This window comes from Seriola aureovittata, chromosome 1, assembly GCF_021018895.1.
Source record: "Seriola aureovittata isolate HTS-2021-v1 ecotype China chromosome 1, ASM2101889v1, whole genome shotgun sequence".
NCBI lineage: Eukaryota > Metazoa > Chordata > Actinopteri > Carangiformes > Carangidae > Seriola > Seriola aureovittata.
Genome location: NC_079364.1, coordinates 23,580,196 through 23,602,772, shown reverse-complemented (window position 1 = coordinate 23,602,772; position 22,577 = coordinate 23,580,196). Strand labels below are relative to the sequence as shown.

The 22,577-nt window shown below is 41.8% G+C and overlaps 1 protein-coding gene across 4 annotated transcripts in view; it reads left to right on the top strand.

Annotated features, from left to right (window-relative positions):
* The first annotated feature begins 1,640 nt into the window (after nucleotides 1-1,640).
* LOC130183603 (SH2 domain-containing adapter protein F-like) overlaps nucleotides 1,641-22,577 on the top strand; it is a 97,142-nt gene continuing 76,205 nt past the window's right edge. Inside the window, exons 1-2 of one of the 4 annotated variants that reach the window (XM_056399360.1) lie at nucleotides 1,641-2,520; nucleotides 17,752-17,884. In XM_056399360.1, the coding sequence (XP_056255335.1) occupies nucleotides 2,089-2,520; nucleotides 17,752-17,884 (565 nt within the window). In that variant the 5' untranslated portion in view covers nucleotides 1,641-2,088. The remainder of the gene's footprint in view (nucleotides 2,521-17,751; nucleotides 17,885-22,577) is intronic. The other 3 variants (XM_056399299.1, XM_056399449.1, XM_056399222.1) reach the window with 3 other exon arrangements.

Sequence of the window (22,577 nt, the reverse complement as noted above, 5' to 3'; positions counted from 1 at the left end):
CACTGTGTAATGTTTTTCAGTTTCTTTTAGCAGGTGAGAAGTATTGACAATTTGTGCAAATGCACAACCTGCATCTCTCATATCATTTTAAGTATGATAACTTAAGCAGAGTCCCATACATTTCTCTATAAATTCCCCCTGGCAACCTCTGTGCCTGCGTAGGACATTTAAGAGGACTATTTGTAGGTAGTGGATTACTGGATTTGCATTTTAAAGGGTGCCAGTGATGGCAGCTGGAGTAAATTGGTGAATGCAATTGTAGCAATGCAATCAAAGATCTGTGATGTAAGTCAAGCTCAGTAACCCTAAATGACACACCTGCTCCTGCCCACCACATATCCTCTAATACCTACAGCATGAGTCAGGCTATTACCCTGCAGCACCAGCAATATTTATATCACATCCTGTGTATGGACAAATGCATCACAGAATGTATAGTGCATCACTGAAATATACCATGTAATGTGCATGCTGGATCAGACCTTTCTCTTTGCTCTCTTCTATGTGGGTGTTTTTCCCAGAACTGGCAACAAAAAAGACCAGTGCTGTAATAAACTAAGGACTATCTGGGCCCATTTCCCTCATCTTTTTCTTTAAAGCTTTTATGTAGAATACACTAGTTAAACAGATTAACATCGTGGCTGTGGGGTGAAATTGTTCCTTTAAAGTGCAAGGAAATTGCACTGGTCAAATTTCTCTGTACATGCCCAAAGTGCAATGATGGCAGGATTTCAGGAGAGAAATAATAGATTTTGTTTTGGTCTCTAGAGCAAGGAGTTGTCTCTCCCTGGGGCTTGCCAGGGTTAAACTCTGATCTGTACATGGTGACTTGCTCAAGGCTGTGTGTGGTGTTATTAAAAAGAAATATTGCTTCATAAAACCCCACTGCTCTGCAGCCATGACTCCTGTTAATGCAGACTGTTGCTGGAGTATGTTTCTAGGAGGGGAAATCTGATTTTTTTTTCATCTGCCCTCTGATTGCAAAAGGCAATCTGTGTTTAGCAAATTAACCAATGACCCTCTGCTTCAAATCTTGAAAGACACATTTGAAAGACAAATGTTTACTTGTATTGTTGCTTTGAACAATTCACCTATGGGTATGTATAATAATGAACTTAGCAAGGGCAGTGACCAGTATTAATATAGTCTCCAGTATCCCTCTCCACTGGTCATTTGCAATGCAATTTGCAATTAAAACATTCTGCAGTGGCCATCTGGGCATGAGAGCACTGAGAATGAGCAGAGGACGTTTTACCCTTGAGTCCCATTGGTGGGGAAGATGTTTAAGCACTGAGCTGTTAGTTTTTTAAAGTGTAAATTTCTGGAAATATAATGTAGAGTTTACCCTAGAGAGAGATGGGAAATGTCTTGACCCATTTTAATTAACCTTTTAATGAATCCCTATTCTTTAAATGATACATAAACCATGGGCTACATGGGTAGCTATAGGCTACATGAAGATTAAGTATTCAAATTAAATTACCGTATTGCACCGGTTCACTAAGTGGGACCAACAATGGATCTCAATCATCATCTCAAACCATCATCTTCATATTGGATTCCCGTAATCAGACAGTCATCTGATGGGGGGTGGGTCGCCGACATGCAGCGGTGACTTGTATTTACAGCAGTGAACAGTCCGCGGAGTTTCAGGAGTCCGGTAGGTGGCAGTGAATGTTTTCAGGTAGGGAGGGCAGGTTGTATTTGGAGCGGGGTGGGGGGCGTGTGTTACTCTTGCACAAGCGCTCCCATGTTGCGTAGTCTGGAAACCTGACGTGGAGAGAAGCCGAGCAGTCATAGCGACAAAAGCGTGTGTGAGTGTGTGTGTGTGTGTCTGTGTGTGTATGCGAGAGAGTGACAGAGTTGCGGCAGGGCAGATCAGAAAGTGCCTGTGGCTGCTCTCTCGCCGGCTTGCGCGCTTCTCTCCGGACCAACAGAGTCGCACGAGACTGGCGACACGCTCCGAACCCGGGTCTGCCGGCCACGGGTGACCCGAGGATCCCACTTTGACGAACAGTCTTGGGCTCCGCTGGCAGAAAAGGTGGAACTAAACTACATTCATTGACTTGTGAGCGATGCACTGGCAGCATGGCCAAGTGGTTCAAGGAGCACCTAGGATTCAAAACTACCAAAGCACCCCCTCCGGCGCCTCCGAAACCGGACTACAGACACTGTCCCACCGGTGTGCCCGGTACGCCTGGCTACCAACAAACAAGCTCCGGCGCCACCTTCCCCAGCCCAGCTCAGCCGGACATCCTCGCTGCTTACAAACTTCAAAAGGAGCTGGACTTCGAGGACCCGTACACTCCAGGTGGAAATATTTCATTTGGCCCGAGCTTGAACACTGTTGGGTCGCCGGATATCAAGTACGTGTCACCAAAGCACCGACTTATCAAGGTGGAAACAATCGAAAAGAGCAGCCCAGCTCCGGGCGGTGGTGTCACAGTCAACCAGGCTGTTGCTGTAGGGAGTGTTAAATCTCCTACTTCACCTCCCTCGGACCACGACAACAAGGAGAAGGTGGGTGAAGTTAGTCCAAACATTAGCCTGTAGTTAAGCATAGAGCAACAACTTGCTAGCTTCTTAACTTGCCCATAGGCAGAATTTCTTAATTACAACCCAGCAGAAACAAAAAGCGTTTGTTCTCGTTAGCCTAATTAATCCTACTAATCATTTCCCTTTGAGTCTTATTTCTCTCAAAGGTAATAAATCACAGAAATACAGTTCTTTCTCATAAATCCGGTGCTCATTTTTTCCCATCGAGTAAGCGTGGTTTGTTTATGAAGCACTTGACCTACTCATGAAAGGAATGAATCGTTACAACCGGCAGAACTTGTTATCACTGCCGCACAACGGCTGTCCGCGCGAGTTGCGACATCCACCTCTGTCAGACAACTAACATGCACTACAAGGAGTGCTGTGGAGGGAACAGTCTATGTCCTGTGTTGACACACAGACCACTATCTCAGCAGATATGCCTTTTAATACTAAAAACTGTGCGTCTTTTTGTCCACTTTGACACTTAAAGTACAGGCAAACTCTGCTCCACTGGGTGAAGTGTGTGTGTGTGTGTGTGTGTGTGTGTGTGTGTGTGTTTCTGAAGCTGCAGCTTACTCCCAACCAACAATGTGATCTAGACTTATTCACTGTGTCTCTAATTTAACTTTAATCTAATCTTATTTAACTAGACAGATCAATTTAGTGAATGTTCTTTTTGCAGTGATGCCTGTTGCCTGCAGGGGATCACTTGTGATGAGTTTATGGATATATGGCTCTAATTTGAGCCTCTCTTGGCACTGCTCTCTGAATATAACAGCACAAGCCTTGTGCCTTTGTTGTTTTTTTAACATCTTAAATTGTGGTCCCTGTATGGAGCTGGTTGCACACTCATCAGCACAAAGTGGCTGTGGAGACATCCAAGCAGAATGCATGCAGGCTGTGCATGGAGCATGCTGCCATGTCAGGCTTCCCAGGAATTCACACACAGCGGGTTCATTTGGCGAAACTTGAGACGCTCAGTGTCAGTGAGGTTAAGGACATACTGTATGATGAGTGCGATCCCGCTGAGGAATGTTTCAGTGTCTGTATAGCTGATGTACAGAGGGGAAAACACGGCTATGTGAAAATACACACTGTGCACCACTGTTTCCTCCTCAGATCATGCCTTCAATCACAACTGTGCTCCAAAAATTTTTGTGGTCATCTTGATTTTCACCTTCATGTTACTTCCTCCTCCTCCTCCTCCTCCTCTTGTGTTTGCTTTCGCACCTGTCTTGTGACATGTGGCGAGCTCACAGTTGGTTTTAGCTCAACACTTTCATTTGTATTCCACAGCATCTGCAACCTTTCACAAGAGTGCTGTGTGAAGGAAGACTGTGCTTTTTTTTTTTTTTTTTTCTTTTTCTGTTCGCCCCAGTTTTGATCACACAAAACACAACTGTTGCTGTCATCTATATTTCCCATATGACAACCAAGTGAAGCTCATAAAACTATCTTCTGTGCTGATTTTTGTTTTCCCAAACTGTCAGCCATGGTTTTCAGCAGCCTTTGTCAACTTGGTTTTGCAGGTTTAATATTCATACATAACATTATCGTTTATCAGCAAAACAAGCAGGAAACCAGAATTTACAATTTTCACCCAGCCACTGCAGCTGTTCAAGCTGATTAAACAGATTATAGTTGTCTCTTGTTAATTAACGCTTATTTGGATCTCCTTCAGTCAATAGTACAGTTGCCTTTGCCCCCCCTTCTCCATATGCCTCTAACATACACAAAGATGATTGTATAGTATGGTTTAAATACCTCACACCTAGCTGTGTGAATGATGATATAGATGAGCTAAATCAGTACTGACAGCTGGTGGGCTTAAGCAATATGCTGAGGGAAGGGTTTAAGGGTTTTTTGTCAAGTGCTGAAGGTTAAATAAAATGGGTGTAGTAGTGGAGGGGGAAGTGTGGTGAAGATGCTGTTTTTTTTTTTTTTTTTTTTTTTTTTGTAACTGGAGATATCTGGCACTGTTTTGCCACCTTTAGAATTAGTTTCTATCTGTCTTGTAGTGCATTAGTGAAGCTCCAACTGACTTGAAAATGATCAGTGCTGCATAATCAATCATGATAATCACGAAGCCTTAATTTGGCTGCGTCCAAAAAATAAAAAAGTCTCCATTTTGGCTTTTTACTTTGTGCTGAGTTGAGCGCCTTAACTGCATGGCTTACTGTCAGTCACCTGACACCCTCAGGAGGGAAGGAAAGTTTGCAGCAGTAATACAGCTCAAAAAACACGATGTGTTTCAGTCTTTGTTGTCACATTTATTTAGTTTCAAGGTTAAGTATCTCTCAAATGTCAAAAAAACGAGAGCATGTACACAAGTGTACCTCATTATCATTTCTAAAATAGTGGATGAATCACTTGCACTTAAAAACCTTTCCAAAAAGTCACCGTACTGCTTAGTAACGACACTGCTGTTGCTTCAAAGTGTTGCAAGGGTTTTTGTTCAAACTTTTGTAAGGATTACAGTTTGACCTGAAGCTGAGGATTTTCTAATTCAACTGTGGCTGGCCATGATAATTGTTTGTAAATCCTTGTTAGACCGACTCTCCAGGTGAGGATTGAAAATTCTACTAATGCAGGATTGTCCACATATAGAGAAACTTTCAACACTCTCTGGCAATGCGAGGATGAACCGTTTTCAGTTTGTTTAATACACTCTGTCTTCAGGCTGGTGTTGAATGGTCAAAAATTTGTGGACAGCAGGTGTTCTTGTTTAATGAACTGTTATATCGTTACTTTTCTCAGGCAGTTTTTTTTTTTGCAAACCAAGAGAGACGTCTGGATAGTTATTTCTAACCTAAGCACATACATGCATATTAATGTGTTTGTAAAAGGAGACAGTAGCTTTTCCAGAAACTGTGTTGTATTCTACTTGTTGTTCTACCCGTACAGACTAAAACGCTGACTGCTAGAGCCTGAGTAAAGAGCTATGTGTCTTAACAACATTGCTCGGTTACATTGATGTTTTAATTACTTGACTCATGAATGCTAATTATATAACTGCTTAGCCCAGGCCTGAAATGCCAATAGCAGCATCAAGTGAATTTCCCCAAGTCCATTTCTATTCACCAGGCTTCCATGGGGGAAAAAGCAAGATAAAGAAAGTTTTGATATGCAATGATATACTGTATATCTGTTCTGCAAATTATAATACATCTGCTGCATTTTCATAGGTGTCCTATTTCATCTCATCTTCGTATGGAGCTTTATCTTATGCACATAACTTGTAGTTTTGAGTTTTGGAGGCATTTTGATGTGTTTTTGTTTTCAATGATGCCAAGCCCTTCATGGTAGAATGAGTTGAGTGAGATGATCAATTATCATCCTGCCTTGGAGCTAATTAAAGGCCTCATCTCCCAGCTCATCGCTCTACTCAGCACTAACCTAACTTCCCTCAAGGACAACCGAAAGTGATGACGGGCTCCACTTGGAAATGTGTAAACAAAAGCAGTGGCGCGGAGCTGACAGACTGCGGTATCCTTGTGAAGTGCAGCCCGTCATCATCAGTATCTGTCCGTGCACCTGGGAGACTGCTCTTCCAATCTAACTTCAGCTCCCTCCAGGGCTCGGGGTCCCTTTGACTCCTTGATCCTACGAGCCAGCTCACATACCTATCTATAGAGGCATGCAGTTGCATCAGAGGCCCAGACAGTTGCTGTGCAGCCAACAGAGGCATCTGGATCGACAGATTGCCTCTGTGCTTATTTTCCTACATCCCTTCCATGCATTTTATTTATTTATTTTTTTTTTTTTTTACAAAATGTAGTTCAGTAATTCAATTTATTATGCTGGTGGTGGAAACCATATTTGTCTCGGCCAAGAAGGTCACGTTTTTGATCCTTTATGTGTATGTGTTTGTTTGTCAGTATCTTAAAAATCACTCAACAGATCTCAGTGATATTTGGTAGAAAGTTAGTCCATAGGTCAAGGAAAAATTTATCAAATCTTGGTGAGGATAGTGCCCCCATAGGGCCGTTATAAAGCACTTTCTATTTTCGGCCATGAGGCATGAAGCAACATCCCCTTCTCCTGCATTCTTTAGTTCAAGAAAAATCTATCAAAATATGTCCTTCCCTTTTCCGCTTGAAGATATTTTCTGCCATTTTGAATTTTTTCACCATCCTACATGTAAGAACGGAAAGAAAGTTGTCTTGAGGAAGCTGTAATCTGTCATTTTTCCACACATGCAGGCTAAAGCAAAGATGTCCAATGTCAGATTTGTGAAATATTTTCATCTCGTTCTTGGTATGCTGTGAAAATCAAAGCAATTGTGAACTTAATAGGAATGCAACTACAATATTACTGATGTAAAGACATTAGACAGCACAGGTGTGACCCATTTAATCTGATCAACATTTCTCAGTAACAGGATGCAGAGAGCATCTCCAGCCATGGTGGATGTGCTGTCTTTACTGTTTTACCGAACTCCAACATGCAGATTACATTAAAAATAACCTTCACATGTTCATGATTTCAGCTCAAACAAATTATGCAGAATATTAGTGTGAAGTCACCTGTTTTGGGGGTAAAGATTAGACACTGTATTTCATAGTTTAAAAATATGTCAAATTCAGTGAATACTAGTTAATACAAAGGCAGTGATCTTACATAACAGGCTACCGTAGAATAGATGTTCTCTTTTGTCTTATGCATACCTTTGAATCCATTTGGATCAGATTGAATGTAATGTGTAATGATCAGAATGAATTTGAGATGGTGTGCTGCAGTATGTGACCATCCATGCTACAGTTCTCCAGCATGGGTACATGAGCCCTGTTTGACTGGCCGGCAGATTATAGTGCCTGTATTGCATGGCTGAAGTTGGCTCGGCTTCATTTCCCCACAATGTGAATATCTTCTCATGGCCTTTCACCCTGGCACTCCAGACATCAGTGCATTTTTATAAATGCATCCCACTGGCCTTTCATGCTCTCATATCTGCCGGTGATAGGAGAAATGTCAAGCACCGTCGTCAATATCACCTGGGTCTGTGAAAGTGGTTTCCTTCAGGGAGCCAGAAAATGAATGAAAACATCAGAGCCCATCATATTTTGTCACAGCATCCCTATTTAAGTGCAATTCTTTACCTTTCTGTATCAGATGGAGGCTGGTGAGATTGATAGCAGGCCCAACTGTATGCCAGATTTGTACAGGATGTGTCCTTGTTGCTCTAAAACTTCCACAAACTTCTTTATTTGTGCTTTGACGCTGAGAATGTTTAAATAATTTCAGCAAAAAAAATACATAATGGGAAAGTATATAGCTGTACAAATAAGGATGTGATGTATTAAAGTAATTTCTCACCTCTGTGACAATGTGGTACCCAGATTGAAATAATTAACAGATTGGTGTGAAAGCTGTGTTGTGCATGGATTTTGCAGCTGTTGTTTTTCTTAATCATGCTCAGTTGTGACAAATTTCTTACCATCAGTGTTGGACAGATTGTGACTCACGTCTGAAGTAAGCAGATAATTATTTTGATAATTATGATAAATTGTGTAAGTAACTTACAGTGAGCTGCTATGGCTACTCTGACTCATAACAGTAGACTGTCTGTAGTCTGTGATATTGTTGGTATAAAAAGCTTGTGAGATGTCTGTTTCCATGTTTAACACTTAGGTGTCAAAGAATGCCATGCATTTCCTGAACTATTTTAAGCATCTAAAGCATTTTCTCAAAGTCACCCTGGCTAAAGCAAGACTACAAGATATTCAGTTTCAATTACCTGCTTCTCAGAGCACAACAAATTATTCTTTTCATGCCTCACACATTTGATACCCACTGTTTTGTTTTTCTTATGCTCTACTGCCATTGAGAAAAGAGCGTCACAATGCATTCCTGTGACCTGAACAAGAATCCTGGAAGGGCACTTTGAAAGGAAGGAAGGAGCACAGTGCTCTTTGGTCCACAGCCTAACAGTGTGCATGTTGAAGCCCCGCCTCCTCCTGAAACAGGATGAAGTCATCCTGTAGCGGAGGATACGCTGGAAGCCATAATGTAATGGTTATTCAATTGAGTACCGAACTGTTCGGCTTTTCATCAAGATATCATTTGGGTAAATCCACAAATCCTGTTACATTTACATCATGGCACTGTAATCCAGCATCATTGAGTGTAATAACTAGTCATGGTTAGGTTTTATATACACCCATCCCACCACATGTGCCTGAAAGTTATAGGTCTTCGAAATGATGGCCTTTAGCCATTGTTTGCTTATTTTCTTCTTCCACTCCATCTGGGAGCCTTCTTTCCAGTTTAAAGAGTCCCGATGGAGTCTGTTGTGTTTGTTGCTCGATTTGCTTTTTCTAGCTTTGCACCGGAACATCAGTCACATGATTCCACCAGGTTACAATTAGCCTGCAGACTAGTGCTGCAGCTCCGGCCACTGGGGAGTTGTAGACACATGGCTCTGTTTTGTTTAATGACAGTGTGTGTAGCTGAATCTAGACGGAGGGAGTCCTGTTGGGCAGGCAGATCGTCACACACCGATTAAAAGGAAACAAATTGAGCCTTAAGCTTGCATGCCATCTGAGGCACAAAAGGAGAATTTACATGAATCATTGGCTTTTTTTGCACTATGCAAACTCCAGATTAAACCAAAATGTTATTTTTGCATCAAAATACAGTATACGGTAGAGGTCATAGAGAGCAGATTTGCCTCTGTATCACCTGTGTGTGAATGCAGGCTGTTGTTTTTGTGTCACACTGCAGGAGGCAGCCAGATTTCTGTCCTGCAAACAGAGCTGCCCTCTGTTCTGAGTGCCCACCAGGAAGCTCAACACTTCCATTTCTTTCTTTCTTCTTAATGGGATTCCAGACTTTCATTTCATGCATTCTCTGAGTGAGAAATTAGTCTGCTCAATTGTGACTCTCTTGTAATGTTTCTCAGATCTGTGTGTCACATTTTACGGCTTTAGTTTTTTTAATAGTTAAAATTAGCTGTTCCTGTGATAGGAACAGGGGGAGAGAAAGAGAGCCACTATCTGCAGTTGTTTGGTGGAAAATAAGGAATGGCTTGGTTGCTCCAGGATTAAGGAAGTGCTCCCTTCCTGACAGGAAGTGTTTACAACTTGGTGACATTCCCTTTTTAACTTGACAAGTCTGCGCTTGCCCGTCTGTGTAGGCTGGATTTTCTGGCTGCTGCTGCTCACTTGCTAAAATATAACCAGGGTTAATGTTCTCGGCTGCTACGACTTGAGCAATCGAGATGTCGGAAATAGTGACAAATGGTGACGGCACATAGCTGTTTGCGTGCTCAGCTGAGGGCTCTTTGTGGCGGCACGCTCGTGATTGTCACTCACTCCTCTGAATATAGCCTCCCTCGCCTTTTGCTCTCCTGCTCAGAGAGGTGGGAAGCCACGTAGCAAAGGCAGTGCGATGGGACTCCACCCTGCGAGCTCGCCCTATTGTCAGTGTAGGAGATGTGCAGGGGCCTCAGTGCATCCTCAGCACACAGAGGCTATCTGAGGCCACGGAGCTTCCAGGCTCAATCACGGCACTTTCCCATCAAAATTTCTAGCTTTGTTTACGGCCAGACTGCGGCTTGTTTTTTTCTCTGCTCTATAAATCACTTTCCCAAAATCAAAGCCTTCATCCCAGTGGATCTACCCATGCTCTTTCATGAAGCCCTACTTTCCTAATTGTGTCAGTTTTCATCTTATAGAAGCCATGATAAACAATAGTGTCTTTCCCTGTGCATTGTGGGAGAACTGCATATGTATTCGTCACTTGTCGGTTTGGTAGGCAGACAACTTAAATTCAGCCAAATACACCTCATTCTCAAATTAAAAATGAATCATTATAATTGTAACTGTAGTGATGATGGAAACTGCTATGGCCATGTTGGGGACAAATTGCTCATTCACACGGGCACGGGATTATCCCATTTTATAAAATTCTAACATTCCATTGTAGCACCTGAATTATTCTCGAGTCTTGTGCCGCACCACTAGCTGTATGTAGCAGAAACACTGCCAATAACTCAGGGACACACAAGGATGGGGGAAGAGGTAGGAAATTGGATTTTGTCAAGCGTGTCGTCAAGTACTTAATCTCGAATATCTGTCGCATATTAAGAGCACCTTCATAGGGTGCAACCCGCAGCCTCCTCTCTCTTCTCCATTGGAGGTCTTAAGTGGCTGTGTGGAGTGTGTTTCAATGAAGGAGGTCCTTAGGGACAAGTTGGGGTGCTTTTTTTTGTTCAAGAAAGATGCATTCATTCATCAGTAGACAGAGACAGCGAGAGAAAGAGTTTTGAAAAGTGGGGTTACAAATTTAGCTGCTTGGAATAGTGAAAGTCAGAGAATTACACATTAGGTGATTTTTTTTAATAGAATTCAAATTGCAGTGTAGCCTGTTTGTATGAGGTTTTTCAGTGACACACTATAGTTTACGCATATCTTACTTTATAGCCTGACAGCATATTGATGGTACAGAGGTAGTATGTAGATCATTATCAGCTCATGGCCATACTTGTGACCTTTTTGAACTTTGAAAAGACACAAAATGTTTGCCTTGTTTAGGGCCTGTTAGGTAAATTTTTATAATAACAAATTCTGTCACAAAGTGAAAATGAAGTGTTCAACACAATTATTTGTTTCAGACGCTGACTTAGTTATTGCTCAAAACTAACTTTTGCTTAATGTGTGTATGAGCAAAAAAAATTATGTGATGGGATTCTGTTAAAAAGCATGTTGGTATGTTGGTGAGTCCAGCTGTCTCTGGACAGAGTGCTGCTCAGCTTTTAGTAGCTAAAGAGATAGTCATAGAAAATGTGATTTAAATTGTATATAAAGCTGCATATGGTGTCCTGTATTAATATGACGCTGTCTAACTGATGATTTAATCAATTGTATCACCAGCTATAGTTTAGTCAGAGCAGGTGTATATTTGCACTGATATGAAGACCCCCCTGGTTATTGTAAAAGGCAGAGATTAGACGTTAGAGATGTGAGAGAGGAAGCTTTATAGTAAGAAAGTCGACTGCCATCGCAGAAAATGATAGACGATTATCCTATTTATAACTTTTTAAACTCAAAGTTTGTAGAAGCTCTCTGTGATTGCCTGGGAGCTCAGACTTTTACAAACTTAATGTCTAATTTGAATGAGCACTGATAATTAACACTAGACATATTACTTCAGCATTGATTGAGACTGAGTTTAAACCTTTTCTCGTGCGTCCCATACATGCAGAGTCTATCTAGGTGTACATAATGTGTTTTACACCCCTTTCCTTTTTGCATTGCTGATGCTTTTCCCACTGAAGTGTGGTGCATAGTATCAGTGTTGCTGCTGCTGCATCTGGAAGCATTCCCATGCAAACCACGATCAACAACAGGCTAAACCCCTTGTGCCAAAAGAACCGGCTTCAGCCCGGCTGCCGTGCGAAAGCTGCCCCACATGGCCAAGAGTGCAGAGATCTGAAGAACCAACATTTAATGTGGTCTGCATCTTAAAGGCGGTGTGCGTAATAAATAAGTCGGCAGCCAGAAGTGAAGCTGTTCTTTGAACAGCACAGATGTCTCCAAGGGAGACACATGTGATACTGATGGCTGAACACAGCGATGTGCAAAGGGGGATGCTGAATCTAATCCTTAAAACATGCACAGTCAAGTATACATTGCACATAGACCATAATAATCCTGAACTTGCTAATGGTAGCTCTTATGATTGAGAAAATGCACTTTGAGGCTGAGTAGTGAGAAACAATGTAGAACAGGCTTTTCATAAGCCTATGCCTGTTTTTCACAATTTGTTTTTGTTGATTCACAAGCATGAGTAGTGTGCCTACGAACACTGAATAGCTGCACTTGAATGATTGTCCAATTAGATTAAAAGCAAAGTAAATGAATATACCTGGAAATAAACAGAATTTTTTGTTTATCTCAAATGAAGTGCTCTTCATCTGTGCATGGACTACAGCAGCCTTGGACTGATTGTGGAAAAGACCTCTTGATAGCAAATATAATAATTTGATTGGCTTCCTCTGCAGACTCCTGAGCAGGCCTTTAGAGGAGGCATATCACTCTTCAAAGCTCCCTGAGAGGCAGAATGCTCCTGCAGCACCCATGTTTCTGAGGGAACATTTCAATAAAGTTTCATTAATATCAGCTCTGTGGGGTGGGAAATGTACTCCTGCACTGTTTTCTCTTTTACAAGCAAAACCAGTTTTCCATCTGCCTAATCTGTTTCTGGAGATACAGAACCCAGTTCGGCTACGTCTTCACAAGGGGCCTTCAATGAATTGTAACCAGATTTGCACTCGCTTCTTAGAAACATGAAAGTATCTTATTGATAGTAACTGCATTATGTCAACAGAGAAGCTGTGATCATTCTTGCTCAAATAAATTGCCTCGAGGGCGTGTTTCCTGCCAGTATGTTCTCTCTGGAATATTGTGGCCAAGTTATCTTCAGATGACTGCACAGTGCACACAAAGCATTCATCCTGTGTTTATAGACAAAGATTAGGTGGAGCAGGTATCAGCAGAGGCACTTCAAGCAGCTACAGCTTGTTGAGTTTTGCTTATGAACATTTTTGGACATTTTTCCATCCATGAGGACTTTCCCCTCCCTTGCTCTTGTCTTTAAAATGGCTTTCTGTCCTGACAATAGTGGCGTGTTTACTTTTTTTGTTGCACTGAAGAACAAAAGAGAAATAGCAGCAAAGAAAGCCTTTTGTAAAGGCCTAGATGCAATTGAGCTGCTAAGCACTGAGTTGTATTAGGTTATCAGTGGTTGAAATCCCTTGTGCCGTGAGACATAAATCACACATGTCAGTCCTCTACTTTTTTTTTTTCCTCGACTCTCATTGTACAGCCTGCTGACTTTTCTGGCAGTCTCAGATGGGGTTCAACCTTGACTAGCCCCTGATGCATTCAATCCTTCCCTCACCAGTCATGACAATAATATCGTATCCCTGTCTGCACTCATTCAGCAGGACTAAAACTAGTCTATATTTTCACCTATGCATCTGTCTGAAAGTGTTTATCTGGTTGTCGTGTGGTAAAATGGAACACTGGACATGTAGCTTGCTCAAAATGCAGACAAAGAGAAATGAAGCAGCCTATTTTCTAATTGTTATAACCAAATTTCCGTCCAAGTTATCAAGTTTCAACTAAAGCGTTTTCGGAAATTTTTATTATTTAGCTCTTGATGATCTAATAGGCTGGCCAAACTCATTCTCCCTCCATTAAGAGTGCAAAAGGAGAATTGTGGCCCGCATTTTCTCACTTCTAATGGAAGACCGAGGCCCAATCAAATTGTAATCCTAGAAGCTCTAGCATTGTCGAACAATGAGCCAAAGTGGCAGGTGCCTGTTATAGTCTCCCTCCTTCCCTAATGTTCTCCCTCCGTTCCCACTGATTTGAAGTCAGCCTCAACACCTGAGAGCCGCAGTGCATTTCAAGAAGTCTGTTGCTCTCTCTGTTGCAAGCTGCCAGAGCTTTGGCAGGTGTAAGACATTGCCAACCTGGGATCTGAGCTGTGGAATGAAAGTAATTGAGTGAGTTCTCTCTCACTCTCTCTCCATGCTGCAGACCAGTAAAGGACCAAACTACTACAGGGACATGGCCTAAGCCTGTGAGGTGGCTTTGTGAGATTTATATAGGCTTACATTACAGCTTAGCAAAGACCTGATATATTGGGGGAACTGCAATCTTGTGCTGAGGGGGAAATTTTACTTTCATGACAAGTGTGGCTTGGCTGCAGTCCTGACACACCCTGGCATGCCACAAGGCAGATGGTGTGTCCCTAGGCGACGCCACCTCTCTCAAGCTCGCAAGCACCCCCTCCTCACAACCCCATGCTCCTCCTGTTGTCAAGTAGTCATTAGTGCAGAGGGACAGGAAGGACACATTGGAACAATTTGGAAATATTAACCACATCCTCCACCCAAACATGAACTAGGCTGCAGGGGCCGGGTGATGGCGCCTCATAGAGGCGGTCTGTTGATCTAAATAGTTGATGGTTCAAATCCCCTGATGCCCTGGAAGGGTCTTTTGCTTGCTAATGGATGACAACACAGTGCTGTAGATGTACACGTTACTGGCTTGTAAAGGTATGAATGTTACAGCAGACGGAGCTGATAGTTGCTCAAAAAATCCCCCTGAATAAAAAGATTTTAAAATTTGCCAAATAGTTAGAAATGAAAGTGAAATAGCAAGAGGCAGCTTGATTCTAACACAACCAACTTCTTTTTGTTTCATTTTTATCCAGCAACAGAGAGGCTGGATAAAAATGAAACAAAAAGCTTGAATTTGCTTTTTGATGGGAAAAGAAAAGTTGAGTGTCCCTGCTGACTGGAATAAGAACATGAGCCAGGTGCTGAAAGGAGTTTTTACTGCTGAACTCACAGCTAAATATACACATGCTTGTTTAATGTAAATCTTTTTTTTGCAGCTTAAGCTGTTTGATGACAAGCCCCTGTGATCCTTATTTGTGGACACAGGGTCCATAGTTTAGCTGTGCACAGTGTTAGCAGCTGTGGATGTTTAAACCAGAACAACAGAATTTTAATTGAGAAGTATTGGATGTAGTTACTTTCCCTTGTTTTGCAATACCTCTTTAACGCAGAATATTTTAGTCAAAAAAATGAAACGATTTGTTAAGACGCTTGCTCAGACTGCAGAAAGTATTTTAAGGAGGGTAGAAAAACCAAGAACCATCTGGCTGATTGCAGATTCCTGTTTTGCTTTCAGTGTACCGACATGCCTATTAGATTTTTGTTGAGCCTGATTTTGATTGTTTGGGAGGGTAAAACACATATATTAGAGCGACAAGCTTCCAAGTGGAGTGTTTTTCCTTGTTTACCTTTGTGAGACAAGTGGAGTATTGTGTTTGAGTCTTAAATCCAAGCTTTAGTTTTAATGATTGCATTTAATTCCAAGACATCATTCTGTCTAATACTATCAGACGTTTTCATCACACACCCTGCCCTTTATTTGTCCTGCATTATATCAACAGGAAAGGCAAAAGATGATGTCATGTATTTGGAGTGGCTCCAGTCCTCACATAACTCAATAAGTGATTGCCATTATTTCCTGAAACATGCCCAAACATCCTTTGGCTAATGATGAAGGTGCATGAAGTGGTGAGGTGGGAGCAGTTTAAGGTGTGAGTTCTGCTAAAACCTCACTATGGGCACTGCTGAAGAGAATGTAAGATGTAGCAGCTGAAGTGTTTTATCACATTTGTGGGCTTTGGTCTCAAACCTCGGGACACTCTGCTACAGTATGCGGACCACAGGCAGATGGGCAGTGGCCTTCATCCCTCCCATTTAGGTGATTCATATGTTTTGTTAGTGAGGGTTACTTATTCTTAGGTCTGGGCTGTGTTTGCAGTTACTCTATCTGAGGTGGGTTTGGCACATAACGCTATGATTACCGATGGCTGCGTTTCCATGCAACAAGGTGTGAGATGGTAATGATGCTGTGGCTGTGATGCATAATATTGCAGAGAGTTTTGGGGTCTCTGGGGCCGCAACAATGTTGCTTATCAGATTGGCTGAATTCTAATTAAACGTCTGAGTGAAATATGTATATTTTTTTGTGGCACAAAAACAAACCAGGACAATGTTTGTATTGGATTTCCCCCCTGCTTGAATTCACAGAGGCAAAACATTTGAGGAACCCATAATTATGCTGTGGCAGAAAAAAAAGTCCTTGTTATTTTCCCCAAAATGGACGGAGAGGGAATATTGAAGAGGGTGGATTTAACACACAGTAGCTGCTATGAAACACATCCGTGGTACTTCCATTGCTATTATTGCCTAATCCATGTATAGTGCAGATGATCTGTGCAGGAATATACCTGCCAGCTTTTCTCTGTCACTAAGCAGCTTACAAATTATCCCTGGTGAACTTTCTAGCATTTAACACTTGGAAACTTTTCAAAACATTTTTTTTTTTTTTAAACATTTATCACTGTGCAGATGACACGTGACCTTGATCGGTACTGTAAAAATGTCAGTGGTTTCCCAGATGAAGAGAAATCCCACAGTTGGAAAGGTATATACATTCTGCTTACTTCCCTGAGGTTTGGCAGGTGTGTGTGTGTGTGTGTGTGGCACTCTCATGGGTGGCCTGCATATGGAGTTTGCCTCTGGGAAGTGTGCTCTCTGTGGCAAATCTGGTGAGTGGTTGTTCTCAGGAAAGGTGGCTAGGTGGAGGCACAGCACGGCGGGCATGATTCTCAGTCCACCTCCAGTCTGCCCCGCCTGGCCCCATCCACCAGATGAGTGATGAGCTTGTTTATAATGAGACCAAATCCCTTCCTGTTACACATGACTCATAGGGTGTAGTGCCAGTCATATATTTACATACTCACTTAGGTGTTTGCATAAGCGTTTCCTTGTTTGTGCGCTGGTTTTAACCTTAGAAAACTCTTCGCTAAGATGTTTCCAAGTTAGAGAACATGCGGTGCCATTCTCCTCTGCCAACCAATTGGCAGGACCAGACTGTCAGGAGCCTCAACAGAGGAAAAAGTCAATTTTCTAACAGCTGGCCCAAACCTCTGCACTCACACCCCCTCATTAGATCCAATGTCCAAGTGGACAGATGGCTCAGATGGGAGTTTATTTCCTTTCAAAGGGAAGATCTTTACTTTTGAAGCAGCATCTTGGTAGATGAAGCAAACATTTCAAGGAAACAAACATCCCCCAAAGGCACGATAGATGCCGACTGCTGCTCCTCTCCCTGAAGGTTTTAGCTGTATTTCTGGGTCTCAGGACATCCACCTAATTGCCATCCACTGCACCAAATGCTCAGCAAAAGAGCAAGACTGCAATTAGCCGTGGCTCACTGCCAGCTTGGCATAAATCTGCCAAATTGTTTCTCTTAAGAAAGTTGAGCAGTTTTTGGTCCTCTTTCCTCTACTTTTGAAATGTAGGCCTGTCACTGGGCTATCATATAATTAGGCAGACCAGCAGTAGCAGAGAGCGTGCTGTAAGGCTAAAAGCTGAGGCTTTGTGGTGGTGTGCTGAGGCATACTGAGGAGGGGCGTTATTTATGTATTTCTCCCTTTATCTCCTGGCCTGTCCTCATGGATATCAATTTGCCCTTTCCTAGGCCACAGCAGTATCTGTCACACAACTCTCCTGACACCTACCCATGTTGTAGTGTTCAATAGAGCAGCAAAATGAGTTTCACTTTTTTTTTCCCCACCCCCAACATCTCACCTTCCCTCTGTTTTTTTTCCCTCCTGCAGCTCATTATCCTCGAAGACTATGCGGACCCTTTCGACGCTGAGCAGGCTGGCGGCACACAGACCACCACGGAAAAAGTGACAACTGAGAATGATGGTTACATGGAGCCATATGAAGCCCAGAAGATGATGGCAGGTAGATCAACGCTTTCAATCTCCCTCCTTGGTTCCTTAGTTTTCTCTTTTTATCCACCTTCACACCCTCCAGTAATTTGGGGTTAAGTGATAAGCAAGGGATTTGTGCTTTTCTTATGACTTCACTTTGTATGTCTTAGTGGAGTGTTAATTAATATGCTACGTGATTTGACCCTATGTTTCCAAGCTGGGAATTAATGAACAGCCCCAGAAGGCCAAATGTCAATTTACATGACAGGTGCAGCAGAGCAGAAACGACCTGTGTGTCATGAAAGATGTCAAAACATTTTCAAAAGCAGCGACTTTGCCCCCAGAAATCATACCAGCTCATAAGTGATTTAAAAAAAAAAACACGCCTCAGAGGTGTAGGACCAATAAAGTGAGAGGTGCTTTTTAAATGTTTATTCCGCTGAACTGTGTGCACGTGGAGGCTGCCACTTGCAGGGATTTCCAGGAAGGCTTTTTTTTTTTTTTTTTTTTTTTCCTTCTTCTGGAGACAACAATAGCTGTGTGCTACCATAAGAATTCAGCCGGACCACATTCTCCACACAGCTTTGTCAGAGTACACATTCATTCTGTGGCTAAATGAGCACAGCAATGACAAAGAACAAAGAATGTGCAGAGAGGGAAAAGAAAATGATGAAAAACGTGGAGAAAACAAAACATGTGGCGGTTGTTTTTCTCTCCTACACAGACCTATGAAAAGAATGCTTCAGAAAAATGTTTACAAATGTCAGACCTCAAATGGATGTTTCTGGAATTCGGATGACTACAAGATCAGTATCACTATTTAAACTTTTGATATAATGACATAGTCATAACGTCTGCCATATAACAGTACCTTTCACCCTCCAGCATGTACTGTAGTATTATGAACACATATACACCCACTTGCTCCCATTGCTCCCACAAAGACAGGACATGAATGTCTCTGTCCCTCCTCAGCAATTTCCTTTTAATGGGCCTCTAGACAATCTCTTGTTTTCATCTGTCTTACTGGTTTGACCTCTGGCCCAGTCATTGCCTAAGCTGAGTACAAAATCTGAAGATTTATCGGCTCTCTCAGGTGGAGGAAAAAAAATCTGAACAGGCCCTCTGCAGTATCACTTAAATCTTGAGCTTTTTCCAAGTTTTTCTGTGCTTTCAAAATTAAACTTGACACAGCTCTGCATTTGGATGTACTACGACTTTTTTTGTTTTGTTTCTGGTAATCCTTGTCTTTGAAACCGTTGGTAGTGTTGTTTTCAGGCTCCTTACTTTTATCCATCATATCTATTGATCACCAGTTCTTGTTATTTTCTGCTGTTTTGACTGAGCTTGCAGGGTGTTATTTTTAAAGTAGAGCTCTTAGTGGATGTCTTTAGCTCTGCTGTCATCCTTTTAGTATTTTTAATTATCCATGGATTTATTCCCTAATGATGGATGGATAGTTTCACAAGCATTTAATAATAAGTTTCATTTAAAATGTATGGATGCATAAACTTCTATTTTTGAGCGGGGGGGATATTGATATGTGATAGTGGCACCTGCAAACAGGGTGATTATGTGACTGTCAAAGCCATATTGATGATGACTAATTGAATGATGAATAATTAAGATTTGATTAAATGCATTTGTGTAACACTGGGTTTCTGTTTTTGTATAATTGATTCTCTTTATGTATCTGTAGTAGAAGCTGTTTTTCAGCAATACCTTACTACAAATTCACACTTGCACTCATTCACACTTGGGTGCTGCTGAGGTCAGCCCCACTTGTGCAGTTGTGGGTTAAATGCTTTGCTCAAGGGTACCTCAATGATTTAACGAGGGTCAGGTGCTGCTCTCTCTCTCTCTCTCTCTCTCTCTCTCTCTCTCTCTCTCTCTCTCTCTCTCTCTCTCTCTCTCTCTCTCTCTCTCTCTCTCTCTCTCTCTCTCTCTCTTCTCTCTCTCTCTCTCCTCTCTCTCTCTCTCTCTCTCTCTCTCTCTCTCTCTCTCTCTCTCTCTCTCTCTCTCTCTCTCTCTCTCTCTCTCTCTCTCTCTCTCTCTCTCTCACTGTGAATGGCCGGATTCTTCCAGAGCAATCACTGCATATCTCATTCTGACAGTGTACTGGTCAGGCACAAGTGCATGCTCAGAATTTAGTAGGCAAAAGCAGGGGAGAGAGAGGAGCTGCTGCGGTGTAGCCAAGAGAGGACCTCAGCACTTGTGAAGCAAGAGGCTTGCATCTTCCTCTCTGTCTCATTCTGTCACTATTCCTCCCTCTCATCTCTTTTCACGTTCACTCTCCAGACAACAGTTTTGTTTTGCTCACTGACGACCTGCTCTGTTAACAATACTTGAGTTTTCTTCAGCTCTCGCAATGTCAGTTGTAGATAGAGCTGAAGCTCTAACAGTCTCTTCTCAGCTTTTGCTTTCACAGATGGGTGCCGATGAACACCAAACCCAAAACATGCCAACACATCAGAAACTTTACTATTTATGGCTGTCAAAGCAAGTTTTTAATTTACCGCCAGCCCAATTCATGCCATCTATAAAACGGTTAGTCGACCTCCTCGTAAACGAACTTTAACTGTCTCAACTTGTAAAATTCAGCATGTGTGTAAAAGATAGTTTCTTCTAAAAAGTGTTTGCAGTTAAAGCTAAGAAGTAGACTGAAAATAGATCAGTCTTTTTTAGTGCCTTCACAGACAACCTTTAGGTTTCAACTTTCAACCAAGATTTACTTTGAACTGCTGACACAACAAGTGTGTTTTTGCTCTCCCAAGTTTTTTAAAATGATTTCCTGATCCATCACAGTCATTTATTATTCAGTGTATGTATATATATATATATATATACAGGTGAAACTCAAAAAATTAGAATATTGTGCAAAAGTTCATTCAAGTCAGCAATTCAACTTCAAATGTGAAACTAACATGTGATATAAACTCAGTACATGCAAAGTGAGATATGTCAAGGCTTTATTTGTTATAATCTTGATGATCATGGCTTACAGTTTTTGAAAACCCCAAATTCAAAATCTCAGAAAATTAGAATATTTGGAAAAGGTTCAATACTATAGGCTCAAAGTGTCACATGCTCATCAGCTAATTAATCCAAAACACCTGTGAAGGGTTCCTGAGTCTTTAAATGGTCTCTCAGTCTGGTTCAGTAGAATTCACAATCATGGGGAAGACTGCTGACCAACAGTTGTGCAGAAAACCATCATTGACACCCTCCACAAGGAGGGAAAGCCTCAAAAGGTAATTGCAAAAGAAGTTGGATGTTCTCAAAGTGCTGTATCAAAGCACATTAATAGAAAGTTAGCTGGAAGGGAAAAGTGTGGAAGAAAAAGGTGCGCAAGCCGCAGGGATGACCGGAGTCTGGAGAGGATTGTCAGGAAAAGGCCATTCAAAAGTGTGGGGGAACTTCACAAGGAGTGGACCGAGGCTGGAGTTAGTACATCAAGAGCCACCACACACAGACGGATCCTGCAAATGGGCTTCAAATGTCGTATTCCTCTTATCAAGCCGCTCCTGAACAACAAACAACGTCAGAAGCGTCTTACCAGGGCTAAAGACAAAAAGAACTGGTCTGTTGCTCAGTGGTCCAAAGTCCTCTTTTACGATGAGAGCAAATTTTGCATCTCATTTGGAAACCAAGTTCCCAGAGTCTGGAGGAAGAATGGAGATGCACACAATCCAGGATGCATGAAGTCCAGTGTGAAGTTTCCTCAGTCTGTGTTGGTTTGGGGAGCCATGTCATCTGCTGGTGTTGGTCCACTGTGCTTTATTGAGTCCAGAGTCAACGCAGCTGTTTATCAGGAGATTTTAGAATACTTCGTGGTTCCTTCAGCAGACAAGCTGAAGATGCTGACTTCATTTTCCAACAGGATATGGCACCTGCCCACACTGCCAAAAGTACCAAAACCTGGTTAAATAACCATCAGATAACGGTGCTTGATTGGCCAGGAAACTCGCCAGACCTGAACCCCATAGAGAATTTATGGGGCATTGCCAAGAGAAAGATGAGAGACATGAGACCGAACAACAAAGCATCCTGGTCTTCCATAACACTTGAGCAGTGCCACAGGCTGATAGCATCCATGCCACGCTGCATTGAGGCAGTAATTCATGCAAAAGGGGCCCAAACCAAGTACTAAGTACATATGCAAGATTAAACCTTTCAGAGGGCCAATATTTCTCTGTTTAAAATCCCCTTTCTATTAATTGTATGTGATATTCTAATTTTTGGAGATTTTCAATTTGAGGTTTTCATAAGTTGTAAGCCATAATCATCAAAATTATATCAAATGAAGGCTTGAAATATCTTGAGTTGCATGTTTTGAACCTATGTCATACATTAGTTTCACCTTGTAATTCTAATTGCTGGAATAAACGAACCTTTGCACGATATTCTAATTTTTTGAGTTTCACCTGTATATATATATATATATATATATATATCATCACATATCATTTTTGACACATGCAGAAGCACTTCCATGTCAAAAAACTCTTGGAACTGGGTACCTCAGATTAGTATCTTTAGTGTTGTGTAATCACTTGTGGTTTTGCACTGCACTTAGCAGAGATTTGGTGGTGATCAGACAAGATCTGCTCTGTAAAGCAATAGTGTGACTAAGCTGTTCCATAACAATCTCATTTACATACCACATGAAAGGTAATTCTATAGAGAAAATTGAGGCGACATGTTTTAGTTTTATTAAGAAAGCT